Here is a 25,311-nt window from a genome sequence, read left to right on the forward strand (position 1 = left end):
GATTTGTTGACACCGTGAAATTTTGAATCAACATATTTTTCCTTTAAAATGATACATTTACTCGGATTAAACATTTGATCTGTCATCTACGTTCTATTACAAATACAATATTGACATTTGCCATCTCCACATCATTGCATTCAGTTTTTATTCACAATTTGTTTAGTGTCCCAACTTTTTTGGAATCCGGTTTGTAACACAACTGTGATTACCGGCGGAGTGGTGGCTCAGAGGTAGGGATCGGCACTGCTAATCAGAAGGTTGTCGGTTCGAATGCCACAAGTGACTCTACTCCGTTGGGCCCTTGAGCAAGACCCTTAACCTGCAATTGCTCCGTCCTGGGGATGACGTTAATCTGCATGTAGGCCCTAAAACCTGGGGGTTGGTGGCAGGACTGGCACCCCAGCCACCGTAAAAATCCTCCCAGTGTTCCACTCCATCTAAACTGGTGTGGTGCTGAGGTGTCACCTGTTGCATGGGTGCACTTGGGTCCTAATCTGGGATCCTGAGTTGTTTTGTCGTGTGGTGTTTGCGGCGATGTGCTGTATCAGCGTGTGCTCTGACTCGAACCCCTGACTACCGTAACGTTATCAATGTGTATTTTGTGGCATTTCGAGGCAAATGTAAAACTAGCCAACACTTGCTGTGTTTATTTATTTACATTTCCAGGCAAATGCAAAAGGTTTTCTTTGTGCATTTTGTAACACTTTAGAAGAAACACAACAAATATCCTTCTGATATCATGTAAACGTACTGCAATAACTAATCTTACTCCACTCATTTCTACAGAATCCACCAGTTGTGAAATCATCCTCAAAATTCAGTTAATGCACAAGCTGTCATTCGATGGACAGGAGCACAGGACTGTTCAGTACATCCTCCTTCTTCTTCTTCTTCTTTTGCCATATCTCAGTGTTGTAATTACACATCGACGTGGGCTCTAGCATGAGGAGACATCAAACGCCACAGATCTCTGTCTTGGGCCGTCCGCGTTATATCTTGCAATCCCATGTCATATCTTGAGAGTGCCGTCGACACCCATGTCATTCTTGGGCGCCCTCTCTTGTTGGTTCCATCCACTCTTCCATGTAGTGTGATGTTAGCAATCCTGTTCTTGTCCATCCGGAGTACATGACCTAGCCACTTATGTTGTCCTTCGTGCACTCGTTGCACTATCGTTTCTGTCTGGTTGAGGGCTTTCCTGATGTCTTCGTTTCTCATCTTGTCTATGATGCGCACTCCAAGTATCTTTCTGAGCGCTGTCATCTCGAACACGAGCAGTTGTCTTTCTTCAGCACTTCTAAGAGTCCACGTTTCGCATCCGTACAGGGCAATCGGTACTATAAGCGAGTTGTATGGTCTCATTTTGGTTATCTTACTGATGTTCTTGTTCTTCCAGATACTGTCCAGGTCACTCATTGAACTTAAGGCTATGGCTATTCTCGTTATGTTAAGTCGTCCTCTCATGTTTTGTTTCTTGTGGATTGTTCCACAGTCCTCTCCTCGCTAAGCTAGTTCTCTAGCATAGGTAGACGCCGTTTACCTCTCTGTTAGGTTCATCCGCCGTTTTGGTAGCTTTTAACTACCAAGGGTATCACCACACCCTGCTCGCAGCTAGCGAGTTAGACCAGTTATTTGACCGGCGCCAGTCGTTCGCCGTTGTTATTCGGCTCGGTTTAACGTCATGAGCTGGACGCAGTACATCGTCAAGTGTACGTAAATTTTAATGAATTTCAGTTAATTGAAACCGCACCAGAGACTGGTAACATACAAAAAACGTGCAGTGCAACGCTCAGTGTACAGCAGTAAGGTGTCGGTTCAGCTTTTAAAGTGCCACAGGCTGTTACCATTTTACCTGACTTTGTAACTGATGGCATCCTATTAGAAAGCTAATTTTATACAGTCCTATGAAAAAGTTTGGGAACCCCTCTGAATTCTTTGCATTTTTGTTTATCATTGGCTGAGCTTTCAAAGTAGCAACGTCCTTTTAATAAATGACATCCATCCATTATCCAACGCGCTATATCCTAATTACAGGGTCACGGGGGTCTGCTGGAGCCAATCCCAGCCAACACAGGGCATAAGGCAGGAAACAAACCCCAGGCAGGGTGCCAGCCCACCGCAGTAATATACGACATGCCTAATGGAAACAGTAGTATTTCTGCAGTGACATTAATTTTTTTGGATTAACAGAAAATATGCAATACTAGGCTGACCCACTTTTAAGTTGACCACTTCTTAAGGCAATTCAATATGTAAATCAATTTGATATTTTATACAAACTCATTAATTTGGTTATATTGCATTTGAGCGGTATTACTTTAATACTCGTAGTTTCTGTTATTTTTGTGATGAAATTTAAACTTTTTTTCTATATTGAGGTCGCCCTTTTGAACCCCCCTGATATTTACTACGCGGTGAGGCATTTGTACTCCATCAACATTAATTATTTCCAGAGACATCATTTTGTCTATTTTTCCAGCGCATCGCGCACAAAAGCAAGAGAACGATGGGAGCACCAGAACTCTGCTCACATCATGTCGCTTCAAGTAGTAAGTCTGTGATAAGCAGAATACCGCTACGCTTTCCACTCACGGGACAGAAGGACAATCCCGACCGCTTTTATATAGTAAGAAAGAAGAAGAAGATATCGCACAGTCTGGAGTAGAAAATCATCTTTTACCTGGAAAAACGAAACTACAAATCCCATCGTGCATTGCAAAATGGACGGGGCGTGTGTGAAACTCCGCGCCTGCGTAGCACTCACGGGACGGAAGGACACCCGACCGCTTTTATATAGAAAGATGCATCATAACAAAATTAGACAGGTGCATACATTTGGGCACCCCAACAAAGATATGACATCAATACGTAGTTGAGCCTCGTTTTCCTAATCTAACAGCCTCCAGACGCTGTCCTCCTATAGCCTTTAATGAGTGTCTGGATTCTGGATGGAGGTATTTCTGACTATTCTTCCATACAAAATATCTTCAGTTCAGTTAAATTTGATGGCTGCCGAGCATGGACAGCCTGCTTCAAATCATCCCATAGATTTTTTATAATATTCAAGTCAGGAGACTGTGAAGGTATTTTAACAGTTATTAAAGCACTTAAAAAAATAAATTGCAAATATTTCATCGAAGTTAGCCGAACACATGCAAATCTTATGGAAGTAAAAATGATAGGATACCGCGACACCGCACGAGTATCATACCTTTGTTAGTTGTATCATGGGTTATTCTCATCTATCTTATATTATGCAGGGGGCGCAGAATTATTCCAGGTAGAAAAGAGAGGGCGCAAAATTTAGAGAACTGCTGCCGTATATACTGGCATGTAAGTCGGGTCTTGAAACCTGAAAAATCAATCATAAAATCAGACCCTCGCTTGTATGCCCGTTCACAAATACGGCATTTAAATTTTTTTATCTTTTACATCTTCTTGCCTCCTCCAGTCTCTCATCAGTTTCTCAGACACATTGAGTTTTGTTGCAGCAGCGCAGTTACCAATTTCTTTCACCACTTCAACGAATTTAATTTAAAACCAGCTTCATGTTTTCTTCTGATTGAACACTCCATCGTAGATAAAGGATGCTCTTACGATAAAGGCGAATGAGGGCATGAGATACAAAAAACACAAATCAGTGCAAACGTTTCTTCGGAATAGTTCAGGTATTACAGTGTGGTCTCGTAGGCACAATACATAGAAGTAAAAAGGCCGTGTGCCCCGCGGTGACTCTCTCAGGTGGGCATTAGCAGATCATAATCTCTTGGACCAATAGTGGGAGTTTTCTGCGTTCCACTTATATGACCGACATTATAAAATACCAGAAATTATACAATAAAAATCAAGCTCTGACTTATCTGCGGGAGAACTTAAACACGAGTATATACGGTATTAGCAAAAACTGGTCACCAATTAAGAAAAGGGTTGGAATGAATACCTGCAGCCACTGCTGCCCTCCAGGACCGCAGTTTGAGACCACTGAGCAACAGTAGGTGAAATTTGAGGAGCTAAACCTTTACAGTTAAGCAAATGGAGGTTAGGAGGTGACCTGACTGAAGTATTTTACAATTATGAGAGGGATTAGTCCATTGGATCGAGACGGTGACTTTAAAATGAATTCAACAGGAACTCGGGGACACAGCTGGGAACTGGCAGATTTCCCACGAATGTTTAAAAGGATTTCTTCATTCGATGAACCACAGACACACAGAATAAATGGCCAAATAGTGCGGTGGAGCGAGGACTTTATTCACCTTCAGATCTAGTTGATTTTATTTTATGCAAACTAGATGGAGGAGAGAAGAATCTTCAAGGACCTTCAGATCTTCGCTTGAGTTTATTTTGGACAACCTCAGTAAATAGGATGAACGAGCTTGTTGGACTGAATGGTCCATTCTTGTCACAATTTGTTCTAACAAGAGGACTACTTGTATTCTGTTTTATGTGTTGTATTTACCCCATCTTTGACTTCCATTACACGCCCAACCTACCTGGAAAGACGGTCTCCCTCTGAATTGCCCTTCACAAGATTTCTGACCACTTTTTAGATTAGATTAGATTAATTTTCTCATCCCATTGGGAAATTCAGATGCAGACAGCAGGAGAAGCATACAGACTCACAGGACAGATAATTTAGTCAATCAACTGATAATTACATAAAAATAAACTTAACAAGTATATTAGCATTGAATTCCCTGATAGCAGTGAGCAGTAAAGACCCCCATAGGCACTTCTTAGCACACCGTGGAAGAATGAACCTGTGGCTAGAAGCTCCTGAAGGGGATGGAGAGGATTTTTCGAATTTTGCCACCATCCTCGTTTCCACAACAGCTTCAAGTGTGTCCAGGGTTCTCCCTGTTATGGAGCAGACCCTCCTGATAAGTTTATTCTTCTGAGCTCAGGTTGCTTCCCCAGGAGACTGCAGTATAGAACATCACACTGGCTGCTATGGACTGGTAGGACATTTCCAGCAACTTGCTGCACACATCACAAGACCCGAATCTCCTTAACAAGTCCAGTCTGCTCCTGCCCTTCTTGTCCAGACCAGTCCAGTTTGCTGTTTACGTGAATCCCCAGGTACTTGTACCACCCTCGACATCCTCCTCCTGAATGGCGTCTAGTCTCAGGGGGCTTCTTGGCATGCCGGAAGTCCACCACCAGCTCTTTTATTTTGCTGATGTTGAGTTGCAGGTTGTTGTCACCCTGCACTACAAGACAAGGTCCATCATAACTCCAACTCATATCTGTTATTAATGCAGCTTATGATGGATGAGTCATCTGAAAATGTCTGTAGATGGCAAGCGCTGGCTTTGTGCTAGAAGTCTGTTGTGGGAAGGGAGACCGGACAACTCCCTGAGGTGCTCCAGTACCACACACCAAGATTTCTGACACACAGTCCCTCGGCCTCACTAACTGCCGTCTGTTGGTCAGGTAGTCCATTATCTAGAACATTGTGAGGGCCTTTTCCCCAGTCGATGAAGCAGAATGGTGTTAAAGCCCTGGAAAAGTCAAAGAATGTCATGCTGACTGTGGCGTCGGCTTTGTCCAAATGGGAGTAGGTTTGTTTTTTATTTCTTGTCTTCTTAGAGAGTCAAGGCTGGTAGGTTATGTAAAAAAAAAAAAAACATTAAAGCAAATTAAGGCATTTATTGTGTGATCTTGGGCAATAGAAAAAAATAAATTGCTGTTGTCGTCGTTACAAAAGCAATGAATTTGTGCACAGGTTGTACTTGGCCAAGGCCCAGGACAAATATTCTCATTTTCTTCACTTGTCAGGTCCCCTGTTATATTACTAAAACTAAAACTGAAACTAATAGATATAAAAATAAAATAGAAATGTCTTTGTGAAATAACAACTAAATTAAAACTAAAAATATACGATGAAGGAAAACTAAAACTAAACTGAATTTCCAAGTAGCGTCAGAAAAAATATAGAAATGAAAACTAATAGAAGAAGTCAAAACTATAATAACCTTAGTGCTCTCATTCTGCCACACCAGACAGTCCTAAAATTATTGAGCTTCCTTCTTCTGGGTGCCATCCAAATCTTTGGGGGACCAGAACAGATCAATATTTCTCAGAATATCACTTTCAATTTTCAGAAGCCATTAAGAAGGCTAACAGAGTGTCAGGTTATATAGCGCCTTGATGTGTGGAGTACAAGTCACAGGAGGTTCTGCTCAAACTTTATAACACACTGGTGAGGCCTCATCTGGAGTCCTGTGTGTAGTTTTGGTCTCCAGGCTACAAAAAGGACATAGCAGCACAAGAGAAAGTCCAGAAGAGAGTGACAGGGCTGAGTCTAATGGCTACAGGGGATGAGTTATGAGGAAAGATTAAAAGAGCTGAGTCTTTACAGTTTATAAGAGGAGACATGAGGAGACTGAAGTGTTTTAAATTATGAAGGGAATTAGTCCAGTGGATTGAAATGGTGACTTTAAAATGAGTTAATCAAAAACATGGAGGCATTTGTTTATAATTTCACACAAATGGTAGGACGCTTGTCTTTATGTAAAGAACCACAGACACATGGAATAAGTAGTGTGGTAGACAATAGGACTTTAGGGATTTTTAAAACTTGATTTGAGGATATTTTGGAAGAATTCAGTAGATAGGACTAGTGAGCTGTCTTGGGCTGAATGGCCTGTTCTTGTCTAAATTTTTCTAATGTAAATATTTTAATGACACAATTGTGCCAGTAGGATGAACTTAGCCAGTCTTGTTGATAGCAGTGATTGATTATTAATTTAAAAAGTGTCTGGAATAAAAATCTAAAGCCACTATGGGCCTGCAGAATCTCAGTTTGACAACCCTGGTTTAAAGTCTACAACAGGGGCTCCTCAGGTTCTGTTCTGGTGGGCCCACAGTGGCTGTAGGTGTTTTTTTCCAACTCAAGGTTCTTATTTAGAATCCACCCTTTGCTAATGTCAGATTTAATTCCATGCCATGTCAGGTTATTCTTGCACTGTATATATACTGCTCAAAAGAATTAAAGAAACACTTTTTAATCAGAGTATAGCATAAAGTCAATGAAACTTATGGGATATTAATCTGGTCAGTTAAGTAGCAGAGGGGTTGTTAATCAGTTTCAGCTGCTGTGGTGTTAATGAAATTAACAACAGATGCACTAGAGGGGCAACAATGAGATGACCCCCAAAACAGGAATGGTTTAACAGGTGGAGGCCACTGACATTTTTCCCTTCTCATCTTTTCTGACTGTTTCTTCACTAGTTTTGCATTTGGCTACAGTCAGTGTCACTACTGGTAGCATGAGGCGATACCTGGACCCTACAGAGGTTGCACAGGTAGTCCAACTTCTCCAGGATGGCACATCAATACGTGTCATTGCCAGAAGGTTTGCTGTGTCTCCCTGCACAGTCTCAAGGGCATGGAGGAGATTCTAGGAGACAAGCAGTTACTCTAGGAGAGCTGGAGAGGGCCATAGAAGGTCCATAACCCATCAGCAGGACCAGCATCTGCTCCTTTGGGCAAGGAGGAACAGGATGAGCACTGCCAGAGCCCTACAAAATGACCTCCAGCAGGCCACTGGTGTGAATGTCTCTGACCAAACAACCAGAAAGACTTCATGAGGGTGACCCAAGGGCCCCATGTCCTCTAATGGGCCCTGAGCTCACTGCCCAGCAGCATGCAGCTCGATTGGCATTCGCCATAGAATACCAGAATTGGCAGATGCACCACTGGTGCCCTGTGCTTTTACAGATGAGAGCAGGTTCACCCTGAGCACGTGACAGAAGTGAAAGGGTCTGGAGAAGCCATGGAGAACATTATGCTGCCTGTAACATCATTCAGCATGAGCAGTTTGGTGGTGGGTTAATGATTGTCTGGGGAGGCATATCCATGGAGGGTCACACAGACCGCTACAGGCTTGACAAAGGCACCTTGGCTGCCATTAGGTATCAGGATGAAATCCTTGGACCCATTGTCAGACCCTATGCTGGTACAGTGGCTCCTGGTGCACGACAATTCCTGGCCTCATGTGGTGAGAGTATGCAGGCAGTTCCTGGAGGATGAAGGAATTGATACCATTGACTGGCCACCACACTTTCCTGACCTAAATCCAATAGAACACCTCTGGGACATTATGTTTTGGTCCATCCAATGCCACCAGGTTGCACCTCAGACTGTCCAGGAGCTCAGTGATGCCCTGGTCCAGATCTGGGAGGAAATCCCCCACAACACCATCTGTCATCTCATTAGAAGCATGCACTGATGTTGTCAGGCATGTATACAAGAACACAGGGGCCATACAAAGTGCTGCGTACAATTTTGAGTTGCTGCAATTCAATTTTGGCAAAATGGACTAGCCTGCCACCTAATTTTTTCACTCTGATTTTTGGGGCGTCTTTGAATTCAGGGCTCTGTAGGTTGATCATTTTCATTTCCATCAAACAATGTGGCATCCTTTCGTTCCTAACACATTACCCAGTCTATATCAGTATAGATATCCAGGAGGATTTCTTTTTCCCATTGAGATCTGATGTGTTTTCAAAGTGTTCCTTTAATTTTTTTGAGCAGTTTATATATATTATTTTTTCCAAGGATGTCCTCCATTTCATCCATTTTCCTAACCCTCTTATCCAGAACAGGGCCACAGGGCAGACAGAGCCTTTCCCAGCAATCATCAACCTCAAGGCAGGAACAAGTTCTGACATTGTGCCAGTCCAGTGCAGGGTGACCACAATAAGGCTCAAATACGCCCACATACTAGAGCCATTTTAGGATGCCATGTAAATAATTTGTAATTCTCAGTCCTTCACTTTTTGCTCTTCTAATTTATTCTAAATATTTTACTCAAACAGATGATTTTGTGATGCACAGCCTACCTGATGTAAATGGGACAAAGTCAGACAGTGACCCGCTGGCTCCTCTGATATTTCCATCAAATTGTTAACCAGCAGCCAGCTAAGGACACAGGTAGCGGGTAAGGGTTGGGAATCTTGACATTTGAGCTCACAAAAACAAAACACCAAATTGTTGCCTCAAATAATCGACTTCTAGTTAAACAATCAAGTTGTAACAGAAAGCCGCGGTCACCGCAACCCTCCAGGGCTGAATTTGGGAACCTCTAGTCTCCGGTCAAAAATATTTTTGGAATGTAGGAGAAAAACCCAAAGCCGGGATGAGCAAAGTGAGCTAAGGATTGAAGTTGGCTCTCTGGAGCGAAGACGAAGCTGTGCTAAGCCCTGTGCCACTGACCCGCTCCCAGTTAACCGTGCAGATCAAAGCGTATTGAGCACCCAAATCACACTACCGGACTCTAAAGGAAGGTGAGGGTCTTGAACACATTTCTATGAGTTCAGAAAGTCATCAGACATGTCTGTACAGAGAGATGGTGGATTGACCTGCACCTGTTAAAGTAAGAAAGGAGCTGATCAGGGACATGGCCACTCAAAGGAACATCCGCACAACTAATGGAAAAATCAGTAAAGATAAAGATTTAGCTTATATTTGTATATCTGAGTGCCTTCCCCAGGATTTCATGCTAAAGTCACTGGTGTTGGGGACACTACACCCACAGTGAGAGAGAAGAAGCGATTGGCACCCCTTGGGTATTGTTGGTGACATCCCACATGCGGGTGCGAGGCTTGTGCCTTTCAATGTGGTGTCTTATGTGTCTGCACCTTGGGATATTTATGAGATCATTGAGTTCTGCGATCCCATTAGTTTATATGTTTTATTTAATGTTGATTACACATTTTGTTCTTTATTGAACTTTATTTGTCCCCAGGACTTTTTACAGAAGCTCTTTAAATACATAAATAGACAGATAAATAACTATACAGTGCCATTGATAATGTCTGGGACAAAGACACATTTTTCTTTGATTTTCCCCCTCTGCTCCACAGTTTAAAATTCAGACATCGTGATTAAAGTGCATGTTGCAGACGTTCATTTAAGGGGATTTGAAGACATTTCGGTCACACATTGTAGAAATGACTACACTTCTTCTACAGTTCAGGGCGCCATAATGTTTGGGCTAATTGGCGTCACAGGTGTTTGTAATTCCTCAGGTGGGTTTCATGGTTTCATAAGACACCTTGGCTTGCGTCTACTCTTTGGAGTCTGTAGCTGCCTTTGTTCAACATGAGGGCAAGAGCTGTGCCAATGAAAGTCAAAGATGCCAATGAGGCTGAAAACCAAGAGTCAAACCATTTGAGACATCAGTGAAACCTTAGGATGAACAAAATCAGCTGTCTGGAATATCAGCAAGAAGAAAGAACACATTGGTGGGCTCAGCAGTCACAAAGGGACTGGTAGGCTGTTTTATCTTGGTAGAGTAATATATATATCGCTCTACTTTCCCCTATTGTATTATTAATATGTAGCCTTAGAACGCCTAATCTCACAGACTTACCACTGTTTATAAGGTATTATTTTATATAACTTATCCCCACCTTCCCTTCTATATCTATAACCTCAGGCAATTAGATGTAGTAAAAAGACAAGCAGGAGTTAAGCTACACATAAAATAATGTATTACTGATTATATTCATAAATAATAACAAAATGCAAAGTACATTTGAATATTGGCAACCATACAACCTGATAAGATGGTGATGTGTAATTCAGGTGGCACACAGACTTGTAGTTACTTAATGTCTCTAGTTAAGGCATCGTTGGTGCTCAGCTTTCTTCAGAACAGGCCTCAAGCCTGTCTCAATATGGCTGAAGCTGTGCTCTTCATTGTGCTATTCTTGTCAGTTCATGGTGTGATGGTCTTCATCAGTTGTTAACAAGAGAAAGATACTTCTACATCATCACAGGTTAGCAAGAGAGATGCTTCTTCATCATATGTTGGTTAGAGAGAGAAAATGTGGTTGAGCAAGCAAATTTATAGGTTTTCTGTCCAACCCCTACAGCCAATCCAGACAGCCATATCTCAGACCAATTGGGGGAAATAGTACATCTTAACACCTGCAACCCCCCCAAGACCATATGTTAAGCTAATCTGGCTTTATGTGGGGGAATGAGAGAAAGACTTTAGCAAAGAAACACTCCTCAAACTGGTTTAAAACACATCCCCAAATCCTGTCATAAAAGTACAAAAATGGGGGGCAAACACAAATTCCTTCCACCAAAGTAAAACTAAATTACATTGCTTTGCCTAAATTACAAATAAAGACATACAAAATATTTATAATATTTATCAAGTTATATGCAAAATCTTACATCACAACATAGGCCAAGGAAGACTTTCACTGCTGATGACAGGAGAATCCTCACAATGGTAAAGAAAAAGCCCCCAACACCTGTCTGACAGATCATACACAGTCTTCAAGGGGCCGATGTGTGGGTGTCAGAGACAACTATAAGCAGAAGACTTCATGAACAGAAACACAGAGGCCACACTGCAAGATGGAGACCACAAAAACAGGATGGCCAGACTACAGTTTGTGAAAAAGGAGCCTGCAGAATTCTGGGAAAAAAAGGTCTTGAGGACAGACAAGACGAAGATGAACCTGATCAGGGTGATGACGAGAGCAAAGTGTGGAGACGACAAGGAACTGCTAAAGCAGACCACCTCATCTGTTACACACGGTGCTGGGGGTGTTATGGCTTGGGCATGTCTGACTGCCAGAGGTCCTGGCACACTTCTCTTCATTGATGATGGAACTGCAGATGGCAGAGGCACAAAGAATTCTGAGCCTTGAATCTTCTTGAGAAACATCTTATGAACATTTGATAGATTTGCAGCTTTTTTAAAGGTTTGTACTGTGCTTCTTATTTGTTTGTGTGTGTCATACAGTATAAGTTATGGTAAGAAACAAGTACTGCATAATCGAAACGTTACTCCATATTTATAATGACACCTCAAGAACTGCTGAGCTGGTACACTGGAAAAACAATCTGTATAAATATAATTCATGTGTATGTTAACTGCCAAAAACCTGTAATGCTTTTAATTATTGATTTCTTAATTAATCATTAAAACCTGTAAGTGCATGTTTACTTACATTTATGCAGTGTTGTACTGCCAATATCAATTAATTAAATTAATGTGTTACAATCTACTCTCTCTACGTAAAATCCTAAGCCTAAAAGTGCAACGATTTTATGTGACGTTTAAATGTCACGTTTGTTGTCACGCTTTAAATCGGGCTTATTGTAAAATCTACATATATATGCTTGGTATCATTCTTTTCAGAATTTATCGACCTTTAATGTGATATTGTTAGATTTTAAGATTCTTATTCCATTTTTAAATTATATAGTAAAAAATATCAAGAACTCATGTCCAGCAAGATGAGACTTAACCAAGAGTGCCAAGATATTTCAAAGACAAAGAGTAGGACAGCTGCTGTACAGGTTTTTAAATGTTCGAAGTGCCGTGCAAGATGCAGATCACACAACACAGCAGCAGCAGCAATAAACCAGGAGCTGATCAAGCAAAGAGGAGGTAAAAAAAACTGCAGTTGTTTCCCTTTGTATCACCGTTTAAGAGGGGGTTTCGGAGGAGCAACTGCGTCTTCTTGGGGTGCGTTCAGCCCCCCTCTTCACAACACAAGTGGCAGACTGGCCGCAACTGGGGGTTGGGCGCCAAAGGTGCCAGGGCAGCTTGCCCCACTAGTATACATACATATACTGTATATATATATTGTGGAAAGCCAGCCCCCGGACACAGACAGACAGACAGACACCAGAATGTCCACAACAACACACACATGTTTATTCTCATTTACTCCTCACAATGTACAAAACACCAACCCCATTTCTCTTTTCTCTCTTTCTCTCTCTTGCCTCTACTCCCATCCTCACAAGCTCTGTCTCCTTCCTTCCAACTCCGGCTCATCTACTAGAGGGAAGCGGCCCCTTTTATAACAACCCGGAATGGCTCCTGGTGCGCTGTCCAACGACACTTCCTGGTGTAGCAGAAATGTCAGATGAGCACCCGGAAGCCCTCCAGGTGCCCCTGGGATTTCTTCTGGCAGCACTTCCTGGTGTGGCGGAAGTGCTGTCATCCAGGGTTCCATAAACGGTGGCCACGTCCTCCCACAGGGTTGGGAGCTTCCCAGCTCCGTGATCCCCGTGCAGTCCAGGGAGGCTGCCCTCCTGTGCTCCAGGGAAGTACTGCCCCATTTCCGGTCCCCTGATTCTTACGACGGCAATGTCCCCGAATGTCTGTCACAATATATATATATATATATATGAACATATCAGATCTCAATGGGATCCTGCTGGCTATCTCTACTGATATGGACTGATATGGTAATGTGTAAGGAATGAAAGGATGGCACATCGTTTGATGGAAACGAAAATGACCAACCTACAGAGGGGTGAATTCAAAGACACCCTGAAAAACAAAGGGAAAAATAATTCGGCAGGTGAGTCCATTTTTACCAAAATTTCATTGCAGGAACTCCAAATCATACTCAGTAGTTTGTATAACCCCCCATGTGTGCTTGTATGCATGCCTGAGAACGTCCTAATGAGATGATGGATGGTGTCCTGGGGGATCTCCTCCCAGATCTGGACCAGGGCATCACTGAGCTCCTGGACAGGCTGAGGCACCGGATGAACCGAAACATAATGTCCCACCCATAGGTGTTCTATTGGATTGATGTCAGGCGAGTGAGCGTGGGGCCAGTCAATGGTATCAATTCCTTCATCCTCTCGCCACATGAGGCCGGGCATTGTTGTGCACCAGGTGGAACCCAGGACCCACTGCACCAGCATAGGGTCTGAAAATGGGTCCAAGGATTTCACCCCAATACCTAATGGCAGTCATGGTGCTGTTGTATAGCCTGTAGAGGTCTGTGTGTCCCTCCATGGATATGCCTCCCCAGATATACCATCACTGACCAACCACCAAACTGGTCATGCTGAACAATGCTACAGACAGCATAACGTTCTCCACGGTTTCTTCAGACCCTTTCACGTTTGTCGCATGTGCTCAGGGTGAACCTGCTCTCATCTGTGAAAAACACAGGGTGCCAGTGGTGGACCTGCCAATTCATTTATTCTATGTGTGAACTTGAACCCGGACACAGGCAGACAGACATCGTTGTTTTCACCACACACTCGTTTATTTACACTATGTACAAATCCCGCGCTCAACTCCCCAGTGCCTCTTGCACCGATTCCCCAAGTCCAGGCCTTACAATGCCTCTCTTTCTTCTCCAGGCCTTACAATGCCTCTCTCTCTTCTGGCCGCCTCCAGTCCTCCTGCTAGCTCCGTCCTCTTCCACCCGACTTCCGCTCTCGACTGAAGGGAGGTGGCCCCTTATATAGTGCTCCTGGATGAGCACCAGGTGTTTCCGGCATTCCCTCCTTGGCCACGCCCCAGCGTGGCGGAAGTGCCGGCTGTCCTCCCAGCAGCTCTCCGGGCGCCACAATAAGTCTTCCCCCCAGCACTTCCTGGTGTGGCGGAGGTGCTGGGCTCCAGGGTTCCTCAGGCTCCAGGGCGCCGCCTGGCGGTGGCCACGGGCCCCTACAGGGTTGGGCTTCCAAGCCCTCTACCCGTGGCCCCCTATACAACCAGGGCGATCGCCCCCTTGCGGTCTGGGGGAGGCACAAGCCCTCCTCTCGTCATCCTGGGCGTCCCGGCCGGGGACCACATATGGAAAATACCAATCGAGCTCCTCGGTGCTCATTAGAGGATGTTGGGCCCTCAGGCCACCCTCATGAAGTTTGTTTCTGATTGTCTGGTCAGAGACATTCACACCAGTGGCCTGCTGGAGGTCATTTTGTAGGCTCTGGCAGTACTCATCCTGTTTCTCTTTGCCCAAAGGAGCAGATATCGGTGGGTCCTGCTGATGGGTTAAGGATCTTCTATGAGGGGCTCTGTCCAGCTCTCCTAGAGTAACTGCCTGTCTCCTGGTATCTTCTCAATGCCCTTAAGAAAGTGCTGGGAGACACAGCAACCCTTCTGGCAATGGCATGTATTGATGTGCCTGCCATCCTGGAGAAGCTGGACTACCTGTGCCACCAAACTCTGTAGGGTCCAGGTATGGCCTCATGCTACCAGGAGTGACACTCACCGTAGACAAATGCAAAATGAGTGAAAAAACAGATGAGGAGGGAAAAATGTAGGTGGCCTCCCTCCACCTGTTAATCCATTCATTCCTGTTTTGGGGGTCGTCTCATTGTTGCCCCTCAAGTGCACCAAAGCAGAGGAAACTGATGAACAAGCCCAGAAGCTTCACTGACTTGATGCTGTACTCTTATTAAAAAGTGTGCCTTTAATTTTTTGAGCAGTATATACAGTATATATACACACGCATACAGTAATCCCATGTGAAAATCTGTGAATACATTTTGAACCTAAGACTGATATATATATATATACTGTATATATTGTGAGTTTTTTGCTTGTTTTATGCATGCACATCAAAGGATCACCTTCCATATTTTTCTGAGGTAAGCGATACCACCCTGGGCCAGGAGGGGGTGCAGTCATTGTTGTCTGTTTTGTCACCCACAGTATTAATGGGGCACAAAGTAGAGAATATAAAGAAGTACAGCAAGACTTTATTTCTATTGTAGACGAGGCTTGTTTATATTCATCAACTTGTGTCAGTTTCCAGATCGTTATGGCTTGTATATTTGCCACCCAGTAATAAAATTGAAAGTTAGGTAGTGCCATGCCACCTTCTGCTTCAGGTCTTTGTAGAGTCACCCTTTGAATGCATGGATGTCTCGAATTACAGATAAATGAGGTTATAATTGAGTCTAACTTCTCAAACAAATGTTTTGTTAATGTTTAACGGGATGCCCTGAAATAGAAAAAGCAGCTTGGGAAGGTTTTTCATCTTAACTGTAGTGATTATCCCTGTTAATGTGAGATGGAGGGTAGGCCATCTGTTTTATATCTTGTTTAATTTTTTCCATACTGATAGCAAAATTGCATTGAAAAAGATTAGTAAAAGGTTCCTTAAGTACAAAATGAAAAAAAGGAATTGGCCAATCCAGTAACATGTTATAGGTGATTGCTATTGGCTCTAAAACAAAGAAATTGATTGGATCATCCCAACTTCTTATCATTGGTTATTTGGTTTCTGTGCACTTATGTATCTTCTTTACTGTTCCGTGTGCTTTGTGGGTGGTTCCCTGAACCAGTGTTTCCCAACCTTTTTTTCTAGGGTGGCACACTTTTTGTATCCAAAAACATCCCCACTGTTCTACTAACACATTCTAAAAAACAAAAGGTCAGCTCTGAGATTAGAGTTTGCAGATACAACACTTAGTGGGCACTTTGCTGGCATCTTCTAGCTGCTTTGACTCTTTGCTTGCCCCTCTCGTATACCCAGTGTCCTGTGAGGCTCACTGGCGACCATACTCCCAGGAGCCTGGAGGCCCGTTTGAAGTGCTCTAACATAGTATGCGCGGAGTGGCTTCTCCGGGTACTCCTGTCCTCTACAGACAGGTCTCATCCACCTGTAGAGCGCGTCTCTCTCAGGTTCAGACCCGGGAGTGCTACACTATTATTTCCACGGCACACCTGGGTAGCTCTCACGGCGCACCACTGTGCCACGGCACACTGGTTGATAAACGACTGGACCCCCTGTCCATCACCGGAAAAGGGACTGCCATCAGCCCCATCAAGACTGCTGAAAACCCACAGTCCCTTGTGGTTTGTTGTGAATGCGCTTGTGGTGGGGTGAGTTTACTTCTATTTGTGATTATTCTGCTTTTGCGCTATCCCAGATTTTTGTGACTGTTTGCTGTGTTTTTGACTTTGTATCTTGGATTTTGTATTGGGAATGCTTATTTTGAAGGCCTTGTCTTAAGTACCTTTTTACCTGGTGCTCCTTGAAGCCTAATTCTGGTCCACAATGAGCATTTCTCTGTATTATAAAAAAAAATCTTGGAAGGAAGACTAGGGAGACGAGATGTGACCTTCACGGATCTTCTCGGAAGACAATTTGACGTCCTGCAAGACAAGGCTGTGAGACAACATTTAAAATAAGTTCATGGACATCTAACCTAGTAGTTGTTGGAATGCTTTTGGCATTTTAAGTGCTCCCAGCTCTTAAAATGCCGACAAGCAACAAGAAGAGGACACAGCTCGCCAGCAGATGATCCAACCGCCTCTCCTTGGCGTGCATTAAACCTTCACAACGCGAGCGGCAGAAACGTGAAGTGGCAAAAGGACAGCTGCTGTACCGGCTTTGAAATGATCGACACAAAGAGCAATAAAAAGAACACGCAGCTCGCCAGCAGCGGCAGAAACAAGCCAGCAGATGATCCAACCGCCTCTCCTTAGCGTGCATTAAACCTTCACAACACGAGCAGCAGAAACGTGAAGTGGCAAAAGGACAGCTGCTGTACCGGCTTTGAAATGATCGACACAAAGAGCAATAAAAAGAACACGCAGCTCACCAGCAGCGGCAGCAACAAGCCAGCAGATGATCCAACCTCTTCTCCTTAGTGTGCGTTCAGACCCCCTTCACAATGCGAGCAGCGTTATACGTCCTTTGAGAAAGAGATTTAACCACGCCGGGGGACAGAAATAAAGGACAAGTATTTCTTTTACAAAAGTTTTAAAGTAAAAGTGAAAATAATGCATATGTAACAATTCCCATGAAAATAACAATCTCTTTAAATTATATATCCGGTAAACCAAACCCAGGGGTGGGCGAGCATAGCAAGCAGGGGGTGGAGCCCCCTAGTTTTTTATAAATAAATCTTTTATAAATTGCTCTCTTTGTATGGCTAGCTGGAGATGATGGTTACCCCTCTAGTGGGCATTTTCTGAGTATTTTAAGGACTTTGTGTGCTTAGGAACTCTCTAATAACTAACAATGGGAGCCGGTGCTGCCCAGTCCTTGCAGTGTTTGATGATTAGCCAAACAAACTGCATTGGTAATACAATACGTGGTCACCGCCTAATGCAAATCTGACTGTCCTTTCTAATATGATGGAGCTTTGTTGCTCAGACACATTGGCAGATATAAACAATACAATTTATTTTTGTATACCTCAAAATCACACAAGACGTGACGCAATGGGCTTTAACAGGCCCTTCCTCTTGACAGACCCCCAGCTTTGACTCTCTAAGAAGACAAGGAAAATTTCTTAAACAAACCCTTGTAGGGAAAAAAAATGGAAGAAACCTTGGGAGAGGCAGTTGAAAGAGAGACCCCTTTCCAGGTAGGTTGGGTGTGCAGTGGGTGTCAATACAATACAATGCACAGAACAGAACAAACCCTCTATACAGTATAAAAATAAAACTTTTACAAGTACGGAGCAGAATTTAACAGTAGATGATATCCCATAATATGATTTGGATTTGTTTAGAGTCCTGGAGACCTCATCCATCAAGCTGCCTCCCCCATTTGGCCATTCCAGCGCTGGGCCAGCCAGTCTAATGAAAGGACCCCTCTACCCCACAATTCCTGTGATTATACCTTAGGTGGGCAAAACAACTTGGCAGATGGGCAGTGGCACCAAGTTGCACATTTGATACAGAGAAGAGAAACAGAATAGGTGAGGGCTAGTAACAGTATATCTCATACTGACTAGTGTGCTGTATTTTCAGACTCCCTCTCCACCAGCTCTGATTGGTCACACATACAGTCTGGGAATCCACACTAACTGTGCCCACCAGCCCATTCTGACAGCAGCCAAACGGCGTGTGCCAGCAGACTCCCCTGTCCTCCGGTCACCCAATGAGGGTGTTACAGGGTGTGCCAGGAAAGTCGCATCAGCATAGCAAACCCCAGCTGAGCTGCCCCATGTGCTCCTTAGCCTCATTGGGTTAACCATTAACCCGCCGACAACTTCGGAGGACAGGAAGACATTCTTCCTGAATGCTCAGATTTCTTGCTCTGGCCGCACAGACTGTGAGAAGGTGTCCTGCTCCACATCCTGCGGTGGACAGCCCTAACTCCTTGATATGCCAGCATTAGCACTCTACACTAAGGTAAGTGACACCCTGGGGTTGTCTAGCAGAGGGCTGGTGGGCTCAGTCTGCGTTTGACTGAGAGTGTGGTGGTCTGAGGCAGGCTGGAAAAATATCATGATAAAGGTTTGTACTGTTCTTTCTGTGGGTGCTGTGCTGACTTCTGTGGGACACCAGGCCTGTCAAATGAAGTGTGGGTGATGGCTCAGTACCGGGGCATCCAGTGCTGCCAGCACAGTCCATTCCCCCACATTCCTTCAGCTAATCTGCTCCAAGTTGAGCAAAGGCAGCATCTGCTGACTGGAGTTAATCGTTAAGCTTCACTGGTCAGGGGTCACTTTGGACTTACTGCTTTTGTTTTTTCCTTTTGTTTTATTCATACAGTTTCACCGGGTGGCACCGGAAATCTCACTTTTTTAACTTGGGTTTTCCATTTGTTTACAGGGCACCCGGGTGTGGATCCCAGATCCAGAGGAGGTGTGGATTCCAGCAAAACTAAGCCAGGACTTCAAAGATGGAGACAACAGCCTTCTTCTCCAGCTGGGCAGCGGAATGGTAATCCAGGCTCAGCTGAGTCCTCCTCTGCAATGTGACCAGCTGTCTGATGGCCACCTTGCTTTCTGTTTTCACACCAGGAGTTGCATTATTCCATTGGGAATGGTTTGCCCCCATTGCGGAATCCGGACATCTTGGAAGGGGAGAATGACCTTACTGCCCTTAGCTACCTACATGAGCCAGCTGTGCTGCACAACCTCCACATCCGCTTCTTGGAAAGCAATAGCATCTACACGTACTGCGGTGAGTCTGGGTGCCTGCTGGTCTCATTCGAAGAGTCCGAAGGGGCTGCTGGAGTCAGCGGGTCAGGAGGAACTGGGACGGGCAATTCAGGAGGGGTAGTCTGTACTCCCATAAGGTGAACATTGAATCCCATTATGTCTAAATTCTCTCATACTGTACATTTACATGTATTTGCTTAGCCAACACTTTTATCAGTAGCAGTTTACAAAAGAGGTCAACATAATTAAGTAAGCAGTAGTCTGGAGGCGGGCGGCATGGTGGCACAGTAAGGAGACCTGGGTTCACTTCCCGGGTCCTTCCTGTGTGGAGTTTGCATGTCCTCCCCGTGTCTGCATGGGTTTCCTCCCACAGTCCAAAGACATGCAGGTTAGGTGGATTGGCGATTCTGAATTGTCCCTAGTGTGTGCCCTGCGGTGGGCTGGCACCCTGCCCGGGCTTTGTTTCCTGCCTTGCACCCTGTGTTGGCCGGGATTGGCTCCAGCAGACCCCCGTGACTCTGTAGTTAGGATATAGCGGGTTGGATAATGGAGGGATGGATGTCTGAGGAGGTCAGAAAGGAAATTAAAGACATGTTAAAGGGAAAGGGGTGGGAGATCATCTCAAAGCAGCTTGATGTTCCTGTGACAACAGTTGCAAACATTATTAATTAGTTTAAAGTCCCATGGGACTGTAGCCAACCTCCTTGGACATGACCACAAAAGGAAAACCAACCCCAGAATGGCCAGGAGAATGGAAGACACAAAGCCAACGGCAACGTCCAAAGAGAACCAAGCTGAACTCCAAGGCCACAGTCCATCAGTGTCTGATCGCACCACCCGTGGCTTTTTGAATGAACGAGGACCCCACTGTTAGAAGAAAAACAAAAAGGTAGGCTGGGATTTGCTAAAATGCATACATACTGACAAACCACAGTGCTTCAGACAGAATGTCCTTTGGACAGAGGAGACAAAATTGGAACTTTCTGGCAAAACACATCAGCTGAATGTGCACAGCTGAACAATGAAGCTTTCAAAGAAATGACCACTATAGCTACTGTGAAACATGGAGACACTTTTCTGTGTCTGCCTTGAGTCTGTGCAGGGAACAATGAAATCTCAAGACCATCAAGATATTCTGGAGTGAAACGTCCTGCTCAGTGTCAAAAAGCTCCATCTCAGTCGCAAGTCATGGACCCTCCAATAGAATAACGAGCCAAAACACACAGCGAAAAGCACCCAAGAATGGTGAAGAAGAAAACTCTGGACTAGTCCAAAGACATGCAGGTTAGGTGCATTGGCGATCCTAAATTGTCCCTAGTGGGTGCTTGGTGTGTGGGTGTGTGTCTGCGCCCTGCAGTGGGCTGGCGCCCTGCCCAGGGTTTGTTTCCTGCCTTGCGCCCCGCGTTGGCTGGGATTGGCTCCAGCAGACCCCTGTGACCCTGTAGTTAGGATATGGCGGGTTGGATAATGGATGGATGGATAGTCTGGAGGCTGTTTGGGGTGTTACAAGATGATGGTGCAAGACAGTGGTGCAAAACTGATCATCACAAGGAAAGAGCGAACAACAAAATACAAGAAAATTTCAGTTAACATCAGCTCACCAAACAACAGAGTCATTGTCACACTGAGGGACTCCATATACTGTATATAGAGTAAGTGGTGACATGTTCAGCACTCTGTAGACAAGCATCAGGATTTGAACTTAATATGTGTCGCCCACAGGAAGTCAATGTAGTGATCTGAAAAGAGGAATGACATGTGCCTGCCTCAGCTGGTTGAATGCCAGGTGGGCATTTTAAATCAGCTGAAGTGACTTGGTGACACATGTCGGTATGCCTGCCAGCAGAAAGTCACAGTAGTCCAGATGTGACAAGACTAGAGCCTGGGCCAGGAATTGTGCTGCAAACTTGGTCAGGTACAGTCTGATCTTGCAGATATTATGAAGTCTGAATCTGCAAGACCAAGAGATGACGACAACAACATTTATTTCTATTGCACATTTTCATACAAATGATGGAACTCAAAGTGCTTTACATGATAAAGAAAGAGAAAAAGGACAAAATAAATAAGAAAATAAAATTACAGAAGACTAATTAACATAGAGCCTCGCAGTTAGGAGACCCGAGTTCGCTTCCCGGGTCCTCCCTGCGTGGAGTTTGCATGTTCTCCCCGTGTCTGCGTGGGTTTCCTCCGGCGCTCGGTTTCCTCCCACAATCCAAAGACATGCAGGTTAGGTGGATTGGTGATTCTAAATTGGCCCTAGTGTGTGCTTGGTGTGTGGGTGGGTTTGTGTGTGTCCTGCGGTGGGTTGGCACCCTGCCCAGGATTGGTTCCTGCCTTGTGCCCTGTGTTGGCTGGGATTGGCTCCAGCAGACCCCCGTGACCCTGTTCGGATTCAGCGGGTTAGACAATGGATGGATGGATAATTAACATAGAATAAAAGTTTAGGTCCGATGGCCAGCGAGGACAGAAAAAACAAAAAAAAAAATCTCCAGACAGCTGGAGATAAAAATCAAATCTGCAGGGGTTCAGCGGCCATGAGACCACCCAGCCCTTCTAGGCATTCTACCTAACATCAATGACCTCAATCAGTCCTCATGGTATTCAGGGTTCTCATGGAAGGACTTGATGATGACAGACCTGTGGACTTCTGACCTTCAATCTATCAATGTGGGGATATCACGGTACTTTGATCAGGTGGTGGTGGCGCAGGTCGCCACCACAGAAAACCGGAAAACGAACAGAAGGGAAAGTAGGGGTTAGTATGGCTTATGGAGAAACCAGGAATGATAATGATAATTAATTAAATATACAGAGCATACAGAGCATCAAACTAAAATAAAGCTATGAGAAGGCCATGTTAAATTAATGTGTTTTTAGCAGTTGTTTAAAGTGCTCCACCGTATCAGCCTGCTGAATTTCTATCGGTCAGCTATTCCAGATTTGAGGTGCATAACAGCAGAAGGCCGCCCGCCTCACCACTTCTTTTAAGTTTAGCTCTTAGAATTCTAAGCAGACACTCATTTGAAGATCTAAGGTTACGATTTGGAGTGTAAGGTGACAGACCTTCTGAAATACAAGATGGAGCAGATTATTGAAGGTTTTGTAAACCATAAGCAGGATTTTAGGGTCAATTCTAAACGGCACTGGTACCAAATGTAGTGACATCAGAACTGGAGAGATGTGCTCAGATTTTCTTTTCCTAGTTAAGATTCTGGCCGCTCCATTCTGCTCTCGTTGAAATCCGTCTTTCTTGGGTGGTCCTGAGAGGAGTGCGTTACAGTAATCTAGTCGACTACAAACAAAAGCATGAACTAATTTCTCAGCATCTTTCAATGATATAAGAGGTCTAACTTTTTCTATATTTCTTAAGTGAAAAAAAGCTGAACCTAGTACTCTGATTAATATGTGATTTAAAATTCAGGTCAGAGTCAATAGTCACCCCAACATTCTTTACCTCCGTCTTGACTTTTAAAGTTTATTTCTGATAACCTCATTATATCTATTTTTTTCCAATCACTAAAATTTCTGTTTTCTCCTCATTTAGTTTGAGAAAATTACTACTCATCCATTGAGAAACACAAGTAAGACGTTCTCTCAGTGAATCAAGAGAGTCGGGGTCATCAGGCGCTATTGATAAATACAGTTGTGTGTCATCAGCACAGCTGATAGAGCCAGTTGCAACCTGGTCCAGGAATGAGAGTTGGTCTTCTATTACCACTCAAAGGTTGCGAACCGCCTTAGCGGGTGTTAGAGATAATGAGTCAAGCTGAACAGAGATGGGTTGTCGAATAGCCAGATGATCTAGGGCACAGGTGTCGAACTCCAGGCCTGGAGGGCCGCAGCGGCTGCAGGTTTTCATTCTAACCCTTTTCCCAATCAGTGACCAGTTTTCACTGCTAATTCACATTTTAAAAGCCCTGTTAGAAGGATTCAGTCCTCTGAATTGATTCATTTCTTCATTAAAATGCAGCCAAACAGAAATGAGACGTGAAACGAGCCAACAGATGAGCAGCTAAACTGGGGCTTCAAACTCCAACCAGTTTCTTAATGAGAAGCCAATTCTTGCTGTTAATTAAACCCCGTTATTTAATTCCACGTCTTGTTGTTGCTCTCGTTCTGCCACAGCTGACATTTCCAAAACTGTTGATTTTCTGTTTTTTATAAGAACATCGTCAGAGTGTTTTGGTGAGTTGAGAGATCAACCTTACCGAGACCTTCACCTTTCTTTATTTTCATATATTGTATAATGTGGCGGCTTGTTTTGTCTCTCATTGTTTGGCTGCTAATTAAGGAAAAAGAACCAACTAAAGGGCCTGAGTCAAGTTAATTAAAAAGAAGTAATTAGCAGCAAAAACTGGTCACTAATTAAGAAGATGGTTAGAATGAAAACCTGCAGCCACTGCGACCCTCCAAGACTGGAGTTCGACACCCCTGATTTGGGGTAACAAGAAAGTTGTCTTTGCTAAATGTAGCTGGAAATGGTGTTTCTTCATCCAGGTAACAATATCAGTGAGACATGCAGAGATTCTAGCTGATACTCTGTGGTCCTCTGGAGAGGGTGACAGGCTGTGTATCATCAGCATAGCACTGATAAGCAAAAAACATGGGACTTAGTATGCTGGTGAATAGAGAGAAGAGGAGAAGGTCCGGCACTGATCCTTTAGACACTTCTGTGCTTGCCTGAGATCTCTCCACACCAGGACACACAGTGGGATATGCCCAGGAGATGGGCCTCGAACCCACCTGACGGCAGTCACAGTGATGCCTAGGTCAGAGAGGGTGGCAAAGAGGATCTGGTGGTTAACAATTGAAAGTAGAGGAGAGATCTAGCAGGACGATGACAGATGACATGTTGATAGCTCTTGCCTGCTGTAGCATGTTGACCACTGTTAAGCAGATCCATCTCAACATAATTACCCTTCTTTAAGCCTGACTGGTTAGGATGAATAATATCGCGAGATGACATGCATTTGATGAGTGATGTGGAAGTGGAGTTTGAGAATCAAATGGATATGGCTATGATGATACTTTTCTACCAATTCTGATTGAGTTTTTCTGAGCTTCCTCCCACGTTCCTCCACATTCCACGTCATGTATGTTCTGTTGATCCTAAAGTGGCCCAGTATAAATGTGGGTGTATGAGTGTGCCCATTGCAGTGGTGCGTTCTGTACAGTGTTGGTTCCTGCCTTACTAGATTCTAGCTCCTGGTAACTTTGTAGTGGAATTACTTAGTCGTAAACAATGAATGGAATGGGACCAGAAAGGTTATTAATGGCTATTGATATTAATGTGCTGTGACCTACTTGACACCTCTGGAGTTGTGGCTGGGACTGTTATATATAGTAGACTTCCCTTGATCGGATGATGTTAACGGGGACAACAGAGTTTTTGTTATGGAGAAGAAAGGAGATTTACTGTACATGTATGGGTGGAGCCTTCAGTACTGATTTGCATACACATACCTCTCTCATTTAGATTTTCCAAGTGTACCTTTATGCCAATGTCAGGGCAAGTTGGTGGAATTTCTTGTCACTCTGTAATTGGCCTTTTAGAACAATCGAGACGAGAACAGGCCATTCAGCCCAACAAAGCCTCCCAGTCCAATCCACTTATTTCTTCCAAAAAACATAAAGTCGAGTTTTGAAAGTCCCTAACGTCTTACT

General features: G+C 44.1%; 1 protein-coding gene across 1 annotated transcript in view; it reads left to right on the top strand.

Annotated features, from left to right (window-relative positions):
* Window positions 1-18,862: 18,862 nt before the first annotated feature.
* Window positions 18,863-25,311, top strand: part of si:dkey-110c1.10 (unconventional myosin-Vc) — a 60,608-nt gene continuing 54,159 nt past the window's right edge. Inside the window, exons 1-3 of the mRNA XM_039767730.1 lie at window positions 18,863-18,889; window positions 19,313-19,423; window positions 19,504-19,666. Of these exons, the coding sequence (XP_039623664.1) occupies window positions 18,863-18,889; window positions 19,313-19,423; window positions 19,504-19,666 (301 nt within the window). The remainder of the gene's footprint in view (window positions 18,890-19,312; window positions 19,424-19,503; window positions 19,667-25,311) is intronic.

This window comes from Polypterus senegalus, chromosome 10, assembly GCF_016835505.1.
Source record: "Polypterus senegalus isolate Bchr_013 chromosome 10, ASM1683550v1, whole genome shotgun sequence".
NCBI lineage: Eukaryota > Metazoa > Chordata > Cladistia > Polypteriformes > Polypteridae > Polypterus > Polypterus senegalus.